At 47.5% G+C, this 17,377-nt stretch overlaps 1 protein-coding gene across 4 annotated transcripts in view; it reads left to right on the top strand.

Annotated features, from left to right (window-relative positions):
• Positions 1–13,514: 13,514 nt before the first annotated feature.
• The window catches only part of CD2AP (CD2 associated protein), a 192,051-nt gene continuing 188,188 nt past the window's right edge, over positions 13,515–17,377 (top strand). For 2 of the 4 annotated variants that reach the window (XM_077488906.1, XM_077488905.1), the window contains exon 1: positions 13,515–13,836. In XM_077488906.1, the coding sequence (XP_077345032.1) occupies positions 13,833–13,836 (4 nt within the window). In that variant the 5' untranslated portion in view covers positions 13,515–13,832. The remainder of the gene's footprint in view (positions 13,837–17,377) is intronic. The other 2 variants (XM_077488904.1, XM_077488903.1) reach the window with 2 other exon arrangements.

Raw genomic sequence — 17,377 nt, 5'->3', positions numbered from 1 at the left:
GAGAGCACTGACACCAGCACCGAGATAGAGAGCACTGACACCAGCACCGAGATAGAGAGCACTGACACCAGCACCGAGATAGAGAGCACTGACACCAGCACCGAGATAGATAGCACTGACACCACACCAGCACCAGGATAGAGAGCACTGACACCAGCACCGTGATAGAGAGCACTGACACCAGCACCGAGATAGAGAGTACTGACACCAGCACCGAGATAGAGAGCACTGACACCACACCAGCACCGCGATAGAGAGCACTGAAACCAGCACCGAGATAGAGAGTACTGACACCAGCACCGAGATAGAGAGCACTGACACCAGCACCGAGATAGAGAGCACTGACACCAGCACCGTGATAGAGAGCACTGACACCAGCACCGAGATAGACAGCACTGACACCAGTACCGAGATAGACAGCACTGACACCAGTACCGAGATAGAGAGCACTAACACCAGCACCGTGATAGAGAGCACTGACACCAGCACCGTGATAGAGAGCACTGACACCAGCACCGAGATAGAGAGCACTGACACCACACCAGCACTGTGATAGAGAGCACTGACACCAGCACCGAGATAGAGAGCACTGACACCACACCAGCACCGCGATAGAGAGCACTGAAACCAGCACCGAGATAGAGAGCACTGACACCAGCACCGAGATAGAGAGCACTGACACCAGCACCGTGATAGAGAGCACTGACACCAGCACCGAGATAGCGAGCACTGACACCAGCACCGAGATAGCGAGCACTGACACCAGCACCGAGATAGCGAGCACTGACACCAGCACCGAGATAGAGAGCACTGACACCAGTACCGAGATAGAGAGCACTAACACCAGCACCGTGATAGAGAGCACTGACACCAGCACCGAGATAGAGAGTACTGACACCAGCACCGAGATAGAGAGTACTGACACCAGCACCGAGATAGAGAGCACTGACACCAGCACCGAGATAGAGAGCACTGACACCAGCACCGAGATAGAGAGCACTGACACCACACCAGCACCACGATAGAGAGCACTGACACCAGCACCGAGATAGAGAGTACTGACACCAGCACCGAGATAGAGAGCACTGACACCAGCACCGAGATAGAGAGCACTGACACCACACCAGCACCGTGATAGAGAGCACTGACACCAGCACCGAGATAGATAGAACTGACACCACACCAGCACCGAGATAGAGAGCACTGACACCACACCAGCACCATGATAGAGAGCACTGACACCAGCACCGAGATAGATAGAACAGACACCACACCAGCACCGTGATAGAGAGCGCTGACGCCAGCACTGAGATAGAGAGCACTGACACCAGCACAGAGATAGAGAGCACTGACACCAGCACAGAGATAGAGAGCACTGACACCAGCACAGAGATAGAGAGCACTGACACCAGCACAGAGATAGAGAGCACTGACACCAGTACCGTGATAGAGAGCACTGACACCAGCACCGAGATAGAGAGCACTGACACCACACCAGCACCGTGATAGAGAGCACTGAAACCAGTACCGTGATAGAGAGCACTGACACCAGCACCATGATAGAGAGCACTGACACCAGCACCATGATAGAGAGCACTGAGACCACACCAGCACCGTGATAGAGAGCACTGAGACCACACCAGCACCGAGATAGAGGGCACTGAGACCACACCAGCACCGAGATAGAGGGCACTGAGACCACACCAGCACCGAGATAGAGGGCACTGAGACCACACCAGTACCGAGATAGAAAGCACTGACACTAGCACTGAGATAGAGCGCTGACACTAGCACTGAGATAGAGCGCTGACACCAGCACTGAGATAGAGCGCTGACACCAGCACTGAGATAGAGCGCTGACACCAGCACTGAGATAGAGAGCACTGACACCAGCACCGTGATAGAGAGCACTGAGACCACACCAGCACCGAGATAGAAAGCACTGACACCAGCACTGAGATAGAGAGAGAGCGCTGACACCAACACCGAGATAGAGAGCACTGACAGCAGCACTGATACCAGCAACTCGCTGCGGGACTCAAAAATATGACATTGCTCAACCTCTTCAAACAGGAGGGTACGGGCATATAGTACGGTGTGCTTTTTTTGTACAAGGAAGTGTCAGGAACCATGAAACAGACAGAGACAGAAGTACAATCTAATCACACTTGTTTAATAAAAATAAAAAGATAAATAGGAAAAAGCGTAGTCAAGCAAGCCAGAGTCCAGTAGCCAGGTCGGGTAGTCAGCCAGTCCAAAGTTCATAAGCCAGATCGGGTAATCAGCCAGTCCAGATGTCAGGGATCCACGGAGAGCAAGTGCAAGCAGGATGGAAGCGAGGAGGGATGTTAGCAAGCCAGTCTTGAAACAACAGCAGGAGATGGTTCCTAGTGATGTGACCAAACGTGAAGGCAAAGGAGAAATGAGCTGGAATACTTAAATATAGGCAGGCCAGACGAGCATCATCGGGAACAGCTGGTAACTAAAGGGAGAGAAGAGAGCTGGCAATTAGCCGACAGCTGAGCGGCCAGCCTAGAGGAGGAAGGGCTAAGCCAGCCCTGACAGTACCCTCCCCTCAATGACCCCTCTCCCTCGGAGGGCCACCGGGCTTGAGGGGAAACCGTCTATGGAACTTGAGGAGGAAGACAGGGGCATGTACGTCAGAGGATGAAACCCAGGAGTGTTCTTCCGGACCGTACCCCTTCCAATGCACCAGGTACTGTATGTGCCCAAGGAACCTACGGGAGTCAGCAATGGATTGTACCTCATACTCCTCATGGTTCTCAACCTGAATAGGGTGAGGACGTGGCACCGAGGTGGTAAATCGGTTACAGACCAACGGTTTCAATAAGGAGACATGAAACACATTAGAGATGCGCATACTAGGAGGAAGTTCCAACGCGTAAGCTACTAGGTTAATCCTGCGAAGGATACGGAAAGGCCCAATAAACCGAGGTGCAAACTTCAGTGAGGGAACACGAAGCCGGAGGTTGCAAGATGACAGCCAGACCCTGTCCCCAAGGCGCTGGCAGGCGTCTGCGGTCAGCATGGAGTCTGTACCTATCATTAGCATGACGCAAAGCCTCCTGAACTTGTACCCAAGTGGAACGAAGACCACTGAGATGCTCCTCTAACGCAGGAATACTCTGCGGAACAAACGAGTCAGGCAACATGGAAGGCTGGAAACCATAATTCGCCATAAATGGAGACAATCGGGAGGCAGAATTCAAGGCACTGTTGTGAGCAAACTCTGCCCAAGGTAATAGGTCAGACCAGTTGTTATGATGGTCAGAAATATAGCAACGTAGGAATTGCTCCAAGGACTGATTGGCTCGTTCTGCGGCCCCATTAGACTGCAGGTGATACGCAGAAGAGAAAGCAAGCTGGATTCCCAACTGTGCACAAAAGGCTCACCAGAACCGGGAGACAAACTGACTGCCCCTATCCGAGACAATCACCTTGGGTAGCCCATGTAAGCGAAAGATCTCCCGAGCAAAAATGGAAGCCAGTTCCTTAGAGGTGGGCAGCTTCTTAAGTGGAATACAATGACACATCTTTGAGAACCGGTCCACCACCATAAGGATAACAGTGTTGCCTTGGGAGTTGGGCAATTCCACAATGAAATCCATAGACAGGTCAGTCCAGGGCCTCTCTCCATTGGGTATGGATTGTAGGAGGCCCACTGGAAGGTGTTGTGGAGTCTTACTCTGAGCACACACGGGACAGGCAGCTACGAAAGCAGTAACATCAGCCTGTAGACTAGGCCACAAAAATTGTTGGAAGATGGCCCAAATTAGTTGATTCTTCCCAGGATGGCCAGCTGCCTTGGGAGAATGATAAGTCTGGAGTACTACAGTACGGAGACTCTCTGGGACAAAGCAGCGGTCACAAGGTTTATCAGGAGGAGCATGGACCTGAGCAGCAAGAATATTGTCACCCAAAGGAGAAGTAAGACTGGTGTGAACCGTAGCTAAGATACAATCAGGAGGAATCATAGGAACTGGAACCGACTCCGACTTGGAAGTGGAGGAAAATTGTTGTGACAAGGCATCCGCCCTTACATTCTTAGTACCGGGTAAGAATGAGACAATGTAATTAAAGCTCGACAAGAAAAGAGCCCATCGCACCCTTCTGGGAGAGAGTCGCTTCGCCTCAGACAAGAATGTAAGATTCTTATGGTCAATAAGAATAAGAACGGGCACAGTGGTACCTTCAAGGAGATGTCTCCATTCTTTCAGGGCCAAAATGATCGCCAACAGCTCTCTGTCACCAATCTCGTAATTGCACTAAGTAGGTGACAATTTCTTGGAAAAGTAGCCACACGGATGCATAGTGCTCTCAGAGTTGGGACGTTGAAACAGAAGGGTGCCAACTCCAGTCTCAGAAGCATCAACTTCTAGGATAAAAGGCAACGTAGGATCAGGATGTGCCAACACAGGAGCAGAAACAAAGGCAGCCTTGAGAGTCTCAAAGGCCTTAATGGACTCCGGAGACCAACTCTGTGGGTTACCATTCTTTCTGGTCATATCAGTCAGAGGCTTGACCAGAGACGAGAAGTTACCAATAAACTTTCGATAGTAATTGGCAAAGCCCAGGAAACGCTGAAGAGGACGTAAACCCACGGGTCGAGGCCACTGTAGGACTGCCGAAAGTTTCTCTGGGTCCATTCCAGCAGTGGAAATGACATAGCCCAGGAATGTAACCTGTTGACGATGGAACTCGCACTTGTACAGTTTACAATAGAGATTGTTCTCTCTTAATTTCTGAAGTAGACGACACACATCTGTGTGGTGGCTCTCCAGGGACTTGGAAAATATGAGTATATCATCGAGATAGACCACCACACACAACTGCAACAAATCTTGGAGGACATCGTTAATAAATTCCTGGAAAACTGCCGGGGCGTTACAAAGGCCAAAAGGCATTACCAGGTACTCATAATGGCCTGTTCTGGTATTAAATGCAGTTTTCCACTCGTCGGCCTCCTTAATGCGCACGAGATTGTATGCCCCTCTCAGGTCAAGCTTCGTGAAAACCGTTGCTCCCTTGAGGCGGTCAAATAACTCAGTAATCAATGGAATCGGGTAGGCATTCTTAATCGTGACACGATTGAGACCCCTATAATCTATACAAGGTCTCAGTTCACCGCATTTCTTCTTCACAAAGAAGAAACCAGCAGGAGACGAGGATTTGCGGATGAAACCTCGAGAAAGTGCATCAGCAACATACTCCTCCATGGCCTTATCCTCCAAGACTGACAAAGGGTAAACCCGGCCACGAGGAGGTATGGCACCAGGTTGAAGGTCAATTGCGCAATCATAAGGGCGGTGTGGAGGCAAACTACCGGCTTGACCTTTATCAAAGACATCGCCAAAATCACGGTACTCCTCCGGCAGGGAGGGGAGTGAAGCAATGCACAGGACGTTGGATACCTTCAGGAAGCATGTCTCACTGCATTGTGGTGACCAGGAGAGAACCTCAGCACGGAGCCAATCAAAAGAGGGGTTGTGCCTCTGTAACCAAGGATAACCAATAACCAGCGGAAATCTGGGTGAGGAAATAACTTGGAATTGGATTATCTCATGGTGAAGAGCCCCTACGGCCATGGACAACGGAACCGTCTCATGAGTCACATGGGCAGGCTGTAAAGGTCTCCTGTCAATAGCCTCAATGGCAAGTGGAGTGTCACGCAGCTGCAGCGGAATCGAGTGCTGCGAAACAAATGCAGCATAGATGAACATGAGTCGATTAGAGCCTGTATCTCGATGGACGACTCAGCCTAAGAAAGAGTGACCTAAAACAGGGGCTTAGCCTTCCGGATAACTGGGGACGAAACAACGCCACCTAAGGTCTGTCCATGACAGAACCCCAAGGCGTTCCCTGGACGGATAGGACAAAACTTCAAAAAGTGACCTGCCTGGCCACAATAAAGGCACAATCTCTCCCTCCTCCTAAAGGCTCTCTCATCCGCAGAGAGACGCGTGAAGCCCAGGTGCATGGGTTCATCTTCACTTACCAACTGGGTACCAGGAGGCATGGGAGGTGAGGGAGGCATGGGTGGGACTACAAAGCTCAGAGGCAAACGTACAGGAGGCGTCCGCAAGTGCTCCTTAAGAGAAAGTGTTTCTCTGAGTCTGGAGTCAATGAGGATGGCAAACGAGATCAAGCTCTCCAGCTCAATGGGTATATCTCGGGCTGCTATCTCATCCTTGATGGAATCCGAGAGACCATAAGAAAAAGCAGCCACGAGGGCCTCATTGTTCCAAGCAACCTCTGCTGCCAGAGTACGGAATTTAATGGCGTAGTCGGCAACAGTTCTCGTACTCTGATGGACATGAGGCACTTGGCAGCAGAAGCGGAGCGTGCGGGAACGTCAAAACCCCTTTTAAATGAGGCCACAAACTGAGGGTAACTCAAGACAACAGGTTTTTGTGTCTCCCATAGAGGGTTAGCCTAGGCCAAGGCTTTCTCAGAAAGCAAAGATATCACGAAACCTACTTTGCTTCTGTCCGTGGGAAACTCCTGGGGCAGCATTTCGAAGTATATCTCAACCTGATTGAGAAACCCTCTGCATTGAACTGGATCGCCTCCAAATCGCTGGGGAAGCAAAGCAGAACCAGACATACCTCTTATAGAGGTAATACTTGAGGCGGGTGCCTGCACAGAGACTGGCGCAGCAGCAGGGATGGCCTGCGACTCAGGTTGTACCGGAGCAGCCACCGTGGGGGATTCCAGGTGAGCCGTGCGATTCAGGAGCATTTGTAACGCCAAGGCAAACTGATCCATGCGGTGATCTTGCTCATCCAATCTGGAAAAAATATTACCAACAAGTGGATTGACTGTATCCTCTGAATTCATGGCCTTCACGTACTGTCAGGAACCATGAAACAGACAGAGACAGAAGTACAATATAATCACACTTGTTTATTAATAAAAATAAAAAGATAAATAGGAAAAGCGTAGTCAAGCAAGCCAGAGTCCAGTAGCCAGATCGGGTAGTCAGCCAGTCCAAAGTTCATAAACCAGATCGGGTAATCAGCCAGTCCAGACGTCAGAGATCCACAGAGAGCAAGTGCAAGCAGGATGGAAACCAGGAGGTATGTTAGCAAGCCAGTCTTGAAACAACAGCAGGAGATGGTTCCTAGTGATGTGACCAAACGTGAAGGCAAAGGAGAAATGAGCTGGAAGACTTATATATAGGCAGGCCAGACGAGCATCATCGGGAACAGCTGGTAACTGAAGGGAGAGAAGAGAGCTGGCAATTAGCCGACAGCTGAGCGGCCAGCCCAGAGGAGGAAGGGCTAAGCCAGCCCTGACAGGAAGTGAGAAAAAAGTAGAAAAAAGGTCAGTGTGCTCGAATAAATAAATTGTTTATAGAGTTATGCATATACATGGTCTACTGGTCACGTGTTGAATTCCTCCGAGATCCATGCCTCATTCATTTTTATAAATGTCAGGTAGTCAACACTGTCGTGAGCCAGGCAAGTGCGCTTATCGTCACGATCCCCCCTGCTGCGCTGAACGTCCTTTCGGACAGGACACTGGACGAGGGGCAAGCCAACAGTTCCATTGCAAATTGGGCAAGCTCTGGCCAGAGGTCAAGCCTGCCCACCCAGTAGTCCAGGGGTTCATCACTCCTCAGAGCGTCCACATCGGCCGTTAACCCAATGTAGTTGGACACCTGTTGGTCTAGGCGTTCCCTGATGCTGGATCCGGATGAGACCTGTCGATGGGTCGGCTGAAAGAATGACCTCATATCAGAAGTCACCAACACATCTTCAAACTGCCCTCTTCTTGCAGGCGCTGTTGGATTGGTACCCACAACTCTTTCTCTGGGAGTGGGAATTCCTCCTCTGCCAGCGCATGCAAAAGCAGAATGCAGCAGTTGTTGAAGCAAGGTCTGTAAGTGCTCCATTCCGACAGCCCTCTGTGATGGTGGTAACATTTCCACCATTTTGTGTTTGTACCGGGGGTCTATGTACGTTGCCACCCAGTTCTGGTCCTTAACCCTTATGCTTTTTATACGGGGGTCCCTGTTAAAACACTGGAGCATGAAGGACCCCCATTTGCACTAACCTGGAAGCGGTGTGGTGGCCTGTCTCCTGCTCATCATCCAGGATAATGTCGTCCTCCTCGTTCTCCTCTCCCCATCCACACACAACAACAGATGTGACCGTACATGGTTGATGCCTCGCTCCTGATACATTTGCAGTCTGCTTTGTCCCTCCTGTGCAATCTAAGTTCTGCCTGCTTCTCCTCCCTATCTGCTGGTCCATATCTCCCTCTGAACTCCCCTCCTCTTCCTCTCTTGTGGGCACCCACGTGACATCATTAGACACATCATCATCGACGTCACCTTCCCCACCGCTATAATTAGAGATCTCGGAGTAGGCAGCAACACCGGGGACCAACCTCCTCCTTGGGCTGATCTGGGTACTGTCGTCAGACTGCTGAGTGGCAGTTGTTACTACCTCCTCTTCCTGATCCAATGCCAAGGAAAATAATTCCTGTGACTCAAGCGGAAGGTATATGGTGGTGTTGGTTTGTGTGGTAGTGTCTTTGGGGGTGCACACAGCAGAGAGTGAAGAAGAGGGTGCAGATTGAGGGGATGAGGAGGGTGCAGAAGTGTAAGGCTGAGTGAGCCACTCAACCAAGTCTGGTGCATCTTTTGACGTAATCGCACGCACCTTCTGCAATTTGCCACTTTGGCTCAAGCCTGTTGCTCCTGCCCTACCCCTACCACCCCTGTAGAAGGTCCTGCCTCTTCCTCTGCCTGTCATTTTTTAAATGACCCTGTGACAAAAGTATCTAGAGAAGTGCAGTATGTATGTGGAAAGTATATTATACGTGTACAAGCCTATATACTGTACACCTATAAAAGGACCTTTGTGGACCTAGTAGCAAGTGATTTGCAGACTGTGCCTGCTCAGAACACCAAACTGTCCCTCGGTCCCTACACTGATAAAAGACAGCCGCAGAATCGGGCAGCAATCAGCTCAGCAGCACAGTAGTCAAGTATAATATACTTTCTATATTTGAAAGAAAGTATATTATACGTGTACAACCCTATATACTGTACACCTATAAAAGGACCTTTGTGGACCTAGTAGCTAGTGATTTGCAGACTGTCCCTGCTCAGAACACCAAACTGTCCCTCAGTCTCTACACTGATAAAAGACAGCTGCAGAATCGGGCAGCACTCAGCAGCACAGCAGTCAGCAGTGCACCATAATATACTTTGTATATTTGAAAGAAAGTATATTATACGTGTACAAGCCTATATACTGTACACCTATAAAAGGACCTTTGTGGACCTAGTAGCAAGTGATTTGCAGACTGTCCCTGCTCAGAACACCAAACTGTCCCTCAGTCCCTACACTGATAAAAGACAGCTGCAGAATCGGGCAGCACTCAGCAGCACAGCAGTCAGCAGTGCACCATAATATACTTTCTATATTTGAAAGAAAGTATATTATACTTGTACAACCCTATATACTGTACACCTATACCAGTCCTTAAAAGGACCTTTGTGGACCTAATAGTAATAGCTAGTGATTAAACTGACTGTCCCTGCTCCACACAGTGTCCTGTCCCTACACTGACAAAAGACAGCTGCAGAATCAGTCAGCAGTGCACTCAGTAATCAGCAGCACAGCCGTCAGCAATCCTTAAAAGGACTTTTGTGGACCTAATAGCTAGCGATTTGTGTCACTACAATCTGTCCCTGCTCCACACAGCAACCTCTCCCTACACTGAAAAAAAAAACAGAATGTAAAATGGCCGCCAGATCAGGTCTATTTATAAGGTAGGGGGAATGTCCAATTGTCCATGTGCTGAAATGTCTCAATTGGCTGTCCTGTACCCCATGATGGATGTGTCATGGGTCAAAGTTCTTCACAATGTAAACAAATATGGCCGCCGCGAACAGCGCCAGAAGTCCGCCGGTTTGCCGAATCGCAAACTAGCAAAATTTGCCGCGAACCGCAAGGCCATCTCTAATGAAAAGCTCATAGCTTCTGGTTTCTTAGGCCATAGAGATAATTGGATCCATTTTTGTCTCGGATCAGCTCTATGGTCAGCTGTATTCTCGGGTTCCCGGTTGTAAAAGCAGTCTAGAGGCTAATTTGCCGCTAGGATTGCTTTTACATGAAAGCCTTGTTGGTTGCAGTGGTTGCAGTGTCGTGGCACCAGCACCTTACTTTCCCCAACCAAGTAAGCTGCATGAGAGGCATTTTCCTTATGTCCTCCCCAGTACCCCTCCATTAGAACTGTTACAGTTACAAAAAAAGTGTAAAAAAATATATATATATATATATATATATATATATATAAAATATAAAAACCAAAAATAGTTGTCATTTTATTCTCTCTCTCTCTCTCTATTGTTCTGCTCTTTTTTACTGTATTCTATTCTGCAATGTTTTATTGTTATTATGTTTTATCATGTTTGCTTTTCAGGTATGCAATTTTTTTATACTTTACTGTTTACTTTGTTTTATTGTTAACCATTTTTTTGTTTTCAGGTACGCCATTCAGCTGCAGAGCAGATTTATTTATCTTGACAGCAACAGCGTTTGCTCCCACGATACATAAAGCCGTGACTTCAGCGCTGTCAGAGGTGATTTCACCACCACAGTTTAAAAAAAAGAGCATATATGCCGAAGCATGGGGGCAGCAGGGGCAGAGGAACGATTTGCTCTTACCTTTTGCGGGAGGATGCCCCCATGATTCGGCATATATAAACGGTGCATGTATGCCCATCATTAGAAGTGGGTGGATTAAGGGAGGTATTCTAATGGTGGGCATACCCACCGATCGATCTCTTTTTTTCGTTCAGCCCACAGGCTGCATGAAAAAAAAGATTACAATATATGGCCAACAAGGACCAGCAAAATACTGGTATGTTGCTGGACTTTGTGGTTATACCAGAAGGATGCCTGCAGGTTTAGGTATCATCTTGGTATCATTCTTTTGAGCCAGCGGTCAGCTTTCATGTAAAAGCCATACTATTGGCTAATTAGCCTCTAGACTGCTTTTATAAGCAGTGGGAGGTAATATCCTCCTTTTTGTGCATTTTTTTTTGTCATTATTCAATCACTTGGGACAAAAAAATGAAATATTCAATGGGCTCAACATGCTTCTCAGCAATTTTCCTTGGGGTGTCTACTTTCCAAAATGGGGTCATGGGGGGGGGGGGGGGGTTGTACTGCCCTGCCATTTTATCACCTCAAGAAATTATATAGGCAGTCATAAATTAAAAAAAAAAAAAAAAGGAAAGAAAAAGAAGAGAACTGCGCAATCCCTAATACTTCTATTAGGATGTAAACCACTCTACCTTAAAGAAGTGTATCTTGTGATCTATTATTCTAACACACCAAACTAATGACTAAATAAACCATAAGGCATTACTTATAACTAAATACAGTAAACATATATATTGCCCCTCATAGGTTATGAACCAAAAGGAAAAAATGTACAATTCTAAGTCAGCGATTCAAAAACAAGAAACATATAAAGTAGAATCAAACAGTACTGAAAATGTATGTGATAACATAAAGTCCATTAAAAGTCCAACTGGAGAAACACCCTGTGTAGAAGGGATCTATTCAATCGTAAAACTTTTCAATCAACGTGAAGTAAAACCAGGTGCACCTCCACCAGACAAGTAATAATAGCCCCTTACCAGACGTCCCGGTAGGGAGCGCTTAATCACAAAATGGGTCTGAAGATGGATCAAACTTGAGCCCTCCAAATGGAACACTTTTACGTAGGGCAGGTTAGGAGATACGCCAGTCATAAACCATCCAGCAGGGGAAAACGCTGTTTGAAGCGGGACTCAGATGTGTAGCATTGTAGGATCAAGGAAGGTTCACCATAGGGAGGAAAAGATGCTCCAAATAGTGTAAAATCATTTATTAAAACAAAAATATAAAACAAGAGATGCACTTACAAACATGAAAGAACATCGGGCATATCATCAAACTGGGCAAGCGTCGGCCGATCGCGAACACCAATCGATATCCCTTCTGGTACCAGTTCACATGAGGCAAGTCAGCGTGTCACGCCACCCAACGCGTTTCGTGAAAAATTCACGTCGACGTGAATTTTTCACGAAACGCGTTGGGTGGCGTGACACGCTGACTTGCCTCATGTGAACTGGTACCAGAAGGGATATCGATTGGTGTTCGCGATCGGCCGACGCTTGCCCAGTTTGATGATATGCCCGATGTTCTTTCATGTTTGTAAGTGCATCTCTTGTTTTATATTTTTGTTTTAATAAATGATTTTACACTATTTGGAGCATCTTTTCCTCCCTATGGTGAACCTTCCTTGATCCTACAATGCTACACATCTGAGTCCCGCTTCAAACAGCGTTTTCCCCTGCTGGATGGTTTATGACTGGCGTATCTCCTAACCTGCCCTACGTAAAAGTGTTCCATTTGGAGGGCTCAAGTTTGATCCATCTTCAGACCCATTTTGTGATTAAGCGCTCCCTACCGGGACGTCTGGTAAGGGGCTATTATTACTTGTCTGGTGGAGGTGCACCTGGTTTTACTTCACGTTGATTGAAAAGTTTTACGATTGAATAGATCCCTTCTACACAGGGTGTTTCTCCAGTTGGACTTTTAATGGACTTTATGTTATCACATACATTTTCAGTACTGTTTGATTCTACTTTATATGTTTCTTGTTTTTGAATCGCTGACTTAGAATTGTACATTTTTTCCTTTTGGTTCATAACCTATGAGGGGCAATATATATGTTTACTGTATTTAGTTATAAGTAATGCCTTATGGTTTATTTAGTCATTAGTTTGGTGTGTTAGAATAATAGATCACAAGATACACTTCTTTAAGGTAGAGTGGTTTACATCCTAATAGAAGTATTAGGGATTGCGCAGTTCTCTTCTTTTTCTTTGTTTTTATATGTATATTTCACTTTGGGTATATATTAGAATTGCTGCATCACACATTTTCGTTAAATATACACTGTAGCGCAGATTTCCTCTTCCTTTTTTCTCAGTCATAAATTAAAAGCTGTGTAAATTCCAGAAAATGTACTCTAGTTTGTAGATGCTATAACTTTTGCGCAAACCAATAAATATACACTTATTGACATTTTTTACTAAAGACGTGGCTAAATACATTTTGGCTTAAATGTATGACTAAAATTTTGTTTATTGGATTTTTCTTATAACAAAAAGTAGAAAATATCTTTTTTTTTCAAAATTTTCGGCCTTTTTCCGTTTTAATAACGACGCAAAAAATAGAAAATCGCAGGGGAGATCAAATACCATCAAAAGAAAGCTCTATTTGTGGGAAGAAAATGATGCAAATTTCGTTTGGGTAGAGCATGAAACTGATTTACAACAGATGTCTGCGGGGTTGTAGAGGGCGAAACATTTGGGGTGATCCCCGTGTCCCATCACCATGGAGCCTAGTGACAGCCTTAACGTCAGCACACCGCTACAGGCAGGATGAGGGAGGCGGGGCGGAGGGGGTGACGTCACCACACCTGGTAACAGCGCCAGGCCCTCGGAGTCTCCCTCTCCAGAAAAAAAATACAGGAATCGAGCTGGGACAGGGGAGGAGCACGCTGATTGGTCAGAGCTGGGACACGTGACGTCCGAGGAGCTCCGAGCTGGCGTTGTAGGCTTCGTGGAAGGTTAGGCTGCGCTGGTGGCGGAGGCTTGTCAGCACTGTGTGCGGGAAGAAGGAGGAGAGGACGGGAAGTGCGGGAGTGGCCGCCCAGTGGAGTGGATGGGCTGAGGGAGCCGACAAGGCTAAGTGAGAGGCCGCAGGAGTGGGGACTGCCTGCACCAGGGCAGCAGCATGGGTGAGTGCAAAGACCGGGGCCTGGGAGCTGGGGGGCACACCTGGACTGTCACATGACCACCTGAGAGAGGGAGCGAGGAGGCAACTTCCAAACTTCTTCCATTGTACACAGGGGGGCGCACTCCACTCCTCATATAAACTACTTCTCTCGTGGGAGGAGGGGGCTCAGAGTTGTAGGATCCCCTCTGAGTTCTGTGTATGAGGAGGAGGGGGGGCTCAGAGTTGTAGGACCCCCTCTGAGTTCTGTGTATGAGGAGGAGGCGGCTCAGAGTTCTAGGACCCTTCTGAGTTCTGTGTATGAGGAGGAGGCGGCTCAGAGTTCTAGGACCCTTCTGAGTTCTGTGTATGAGGAGGAGGAGGTGGCTCAGAGTTCTAGGACCCTTCTGAGTTCTGTGTATGAGAAGGAGGAGGCAGCTCAGAGTTGTAGGACCCCCTCTGAGTTCTGTGTATGAGGAGGAGGAGGGGGCTCAGAGTTCTAGGACCCTTCTGAGTTCTGTGTATGAGGAGGAGGAGAAGGAGGAGGCAGCTCAGAGTTGTAGGACCCCCTCTGAGTTCTGTGTATGAGGAGGAGGAGGGGGCTCAGAGTTGTAGGACCCCCCTCTGAGTTCTGTGTATGAGGAGGAGGAGGGGGGGGCTCAGAGTTGTAGGACCCCCTCTGAGTTCTGTGTATGAGGAGGAGGAGGGGGGGGCTCAGAGTTGTAGGACCCCCTCTGAGTTCTGTGTATGAGGAGGAGGAGGGGGGGGGGCTCAGAGTTGTAGGACCCCCTCTGAGTTCTGTGTATGAGGAGGAGGGGTTCAGTTTTATAGTGGAGGGGGGCCCTCTTAGTCCTCTTCATACACTGAACGTAGGGGGGCCCCCATTGTAGATGTCTGAGTCCTCTCTTCTTCATAGATTTCTGTAGTGGAAGGCCCCTCTGAGTTCACTGTATGAAGAGGAGGGTACTATGATTTCTCTAGTGGAGTCCCTCTTAGTTCTTCTACATACACCGAACGTAGAGGGGTCCCACTGTAGCCATCTACATCCTTTCCGCTTCATAAACTCAAGTTAGAGGGGACCCCCCCCCCCCCCCACTATAGAAATCTTTTAAGAGGAGAGAACTTGGAGGGGCCCTCCACTTTAGAAATCTGAGTCCTTTCCTCTTCATACATTGAACTTAGAGGATTCCTTCACTACAGAGAGGCGAGGACTAAGAGTTCTATAATGAGGCCCCACCTAGTCTTTTCTTCTTCGTACACTCAACTTAGAGGGGGCCATTGTAGATGTCTGAGGGATCTCCTCTATAGATTTCCATATTAGAGAGCCCCCCCCCCCCCCCCCCCTTAAGTTCAATGAAGAGATGGACACCTCAGATTTCTATAGTGGAAGGCCCCTCCTAGTTCTGTGAATGAAGAGATGGGCCTTCCACTATAGAAATCTGAGGTGTCCATCTCTTCATTCACAGAACTAAGAGGGGCCTTCCACTATAGAAATCTGAGGTGTCCATCTCTTCATTCACAGAACTAAGAGGGGCCTACCACTATAGAAATCTGAGGTGCCCATCTCTTCATTCACAGAACTAAGAGGGGCCTACCACTATAGAAATCTGAGGTGCCCATCTCTTCATTCACAGAACTAAGAGGGGCCTACCACTATAGAAATCTGAGGTGCCCATCTCTTCATTCACAGAACTAAGAGGGGCCTACCACTATAGAAATCTGAGGTGCCCATCTCTTCATTCACAGAACTAAGAGGGGCCTACCACTATAGAAATCTGAGGTGTCCATCTCTTCATTCACAGAACTAAGAGGGGCCTACCACTATAGAAATCTGAGGTGCCCATCTCTTCATTCACAGAACTAAGAGGGGCCTACCACTATAGAAATCTGAGGTGTCATCTCTTCATTCACAGAACTAAGAGGGGCCTACCACTATAGAAATCTGAGGTGTCCATCTCTTCATTCACAGAACTAAGAGGGGCCTACCACTATAGAAATCTGAGGTGCCCATCTCTTCATTCACAGAACTAAGAGGGGCCTACCACTATAGAAATCTGAGGTGTCCATCTCTTCATTCACAGAACTAAGAGGGGCCTACCACTATAGAAATCTGAATAGTTCAGTTTATGAAGAGGAGAGGATTTCTGTAGTGGAGGGCCCCTGTAAACTTGATGTTTACATAGGAGGGTACCAGCCTAAATTTATAGGTGTGTGACAGCTTTACACCCTTTCTAAACATCTGTTTATGCTGAGAGAATAAAGGGATCCTGTCTGTTGTATGTACATTGGTATTAATACCTCTATCTGCCACTGTTCTTTTCTATTTGTGTGTGGGCGTCTTGTATTTACTCTAAAGACACCCAATCTAGACTTAGGCCCCTTTCAGCATGTCTGTTTTCACCTGATCCGCCAAGACCGATGGCAGGCGTATCGCCATATGTCTGTCTTGAGTGGATGGCAGATGGGTGTCAGTGGACACATCTCCTCTGACCTTCGACTGCCCATAGGAGTCAATGAATGGGCCGCTCAGAACCGCCTGAAAACCGGACAGGCTGATCCGAGCGGGCTTATCGTGTGAAAGGGGCCTAGGTGAGGAAGAGTCATGTATAGCAGTGACCTCGATATGTTCTTTGTTATGATTTTACAGAGCGGTGTCCTACAGGTGAAACCCTCTTACCAAAGATCAGGCTTCTTAATATTCCATTCAGACACTGCGTCCGCTATAGATTTCCTCTCTCATTTGTGTGGAGCTGCTGCATGTTTCATGTTATGATTTTGTGGGGCTGTCATTACAGAATGGACCCTTTCAAGCTTCATTTATACTCTAAAGCCCCATAAACTCTTAGATTGTCTGCTAATTTTTGTCTTCAGATTTACCAAAACCATGTTGTATAAGGGCCTGCCTGATTGCATACAAATTGAAACTCCTAAGGTTTGACCTCATATTATATGGTTTTGGTAAATTTGAAGCACAAAATCAGCAGAAAATCTGATAGTGTGTATGGGGGCTTAACAGATCTCTCCATCAAAGTACTTTTTTTTTTTTTTTTCCTGGTTAAGGAGAGGTGGATTTCTTCCCATTATAGGGCTTCTGCCGATTGAACTACACTACAGAGCCATTTATTTTTCTAACCCTCTGGGGACTGGAGTGTTTTATCTTCTCATTTGGGTGTTCAGTTATGTCAGGTTTTTTATCCTCCTCTACATGTGTATCCTATAAACGGTCCAAGGAAAATACAATCTGCATATCCCAATGGCTTTTATAAAGCTGACAATCTTTAATGCAAAGCAGGGTCTGCTGTAAAGATAAGATACTACACTAGAGCATAACACGTTCCAACGTTGTCTACACATTGTGGAAGAATAGACCAACGCCCTCCCAAATGAGGTGGCCGGATTGAGTTTTGTAATAGGCGAGCTGACCATTCTTGTGACAAACTTTGTCTAGACTTGTACACTTAAACATGTGAGTGAGGGTGTCCTTGGAGGGCTCCTATCGCTGCACACCTATGTGAAGAGCACTAAAGCGTGAGGCAGGAATTTGGGAGTGCATGGTCACAGCCTTA

Source organism: Lithobates pipiens, unplaced genomic scaffold (assembly GCF_037356315.1).
Source record: "Lithobates pipiens isolate NorthernLeopardFrog02 unplaced genomic scaffold, aLitPip1_a1.2 Scaffold_18, whole genome shotgun sequence".
Taxonomy (NCBI): domain Eukaryota; kingdom Metazoa; phylum Chordata; class Amphibia; order Anura; family Ranidae; genus Lithobates; species Lithobates pipiens.
This window is presented reverse-complemented; position numbering and strand designations above follow the sequence as displayed.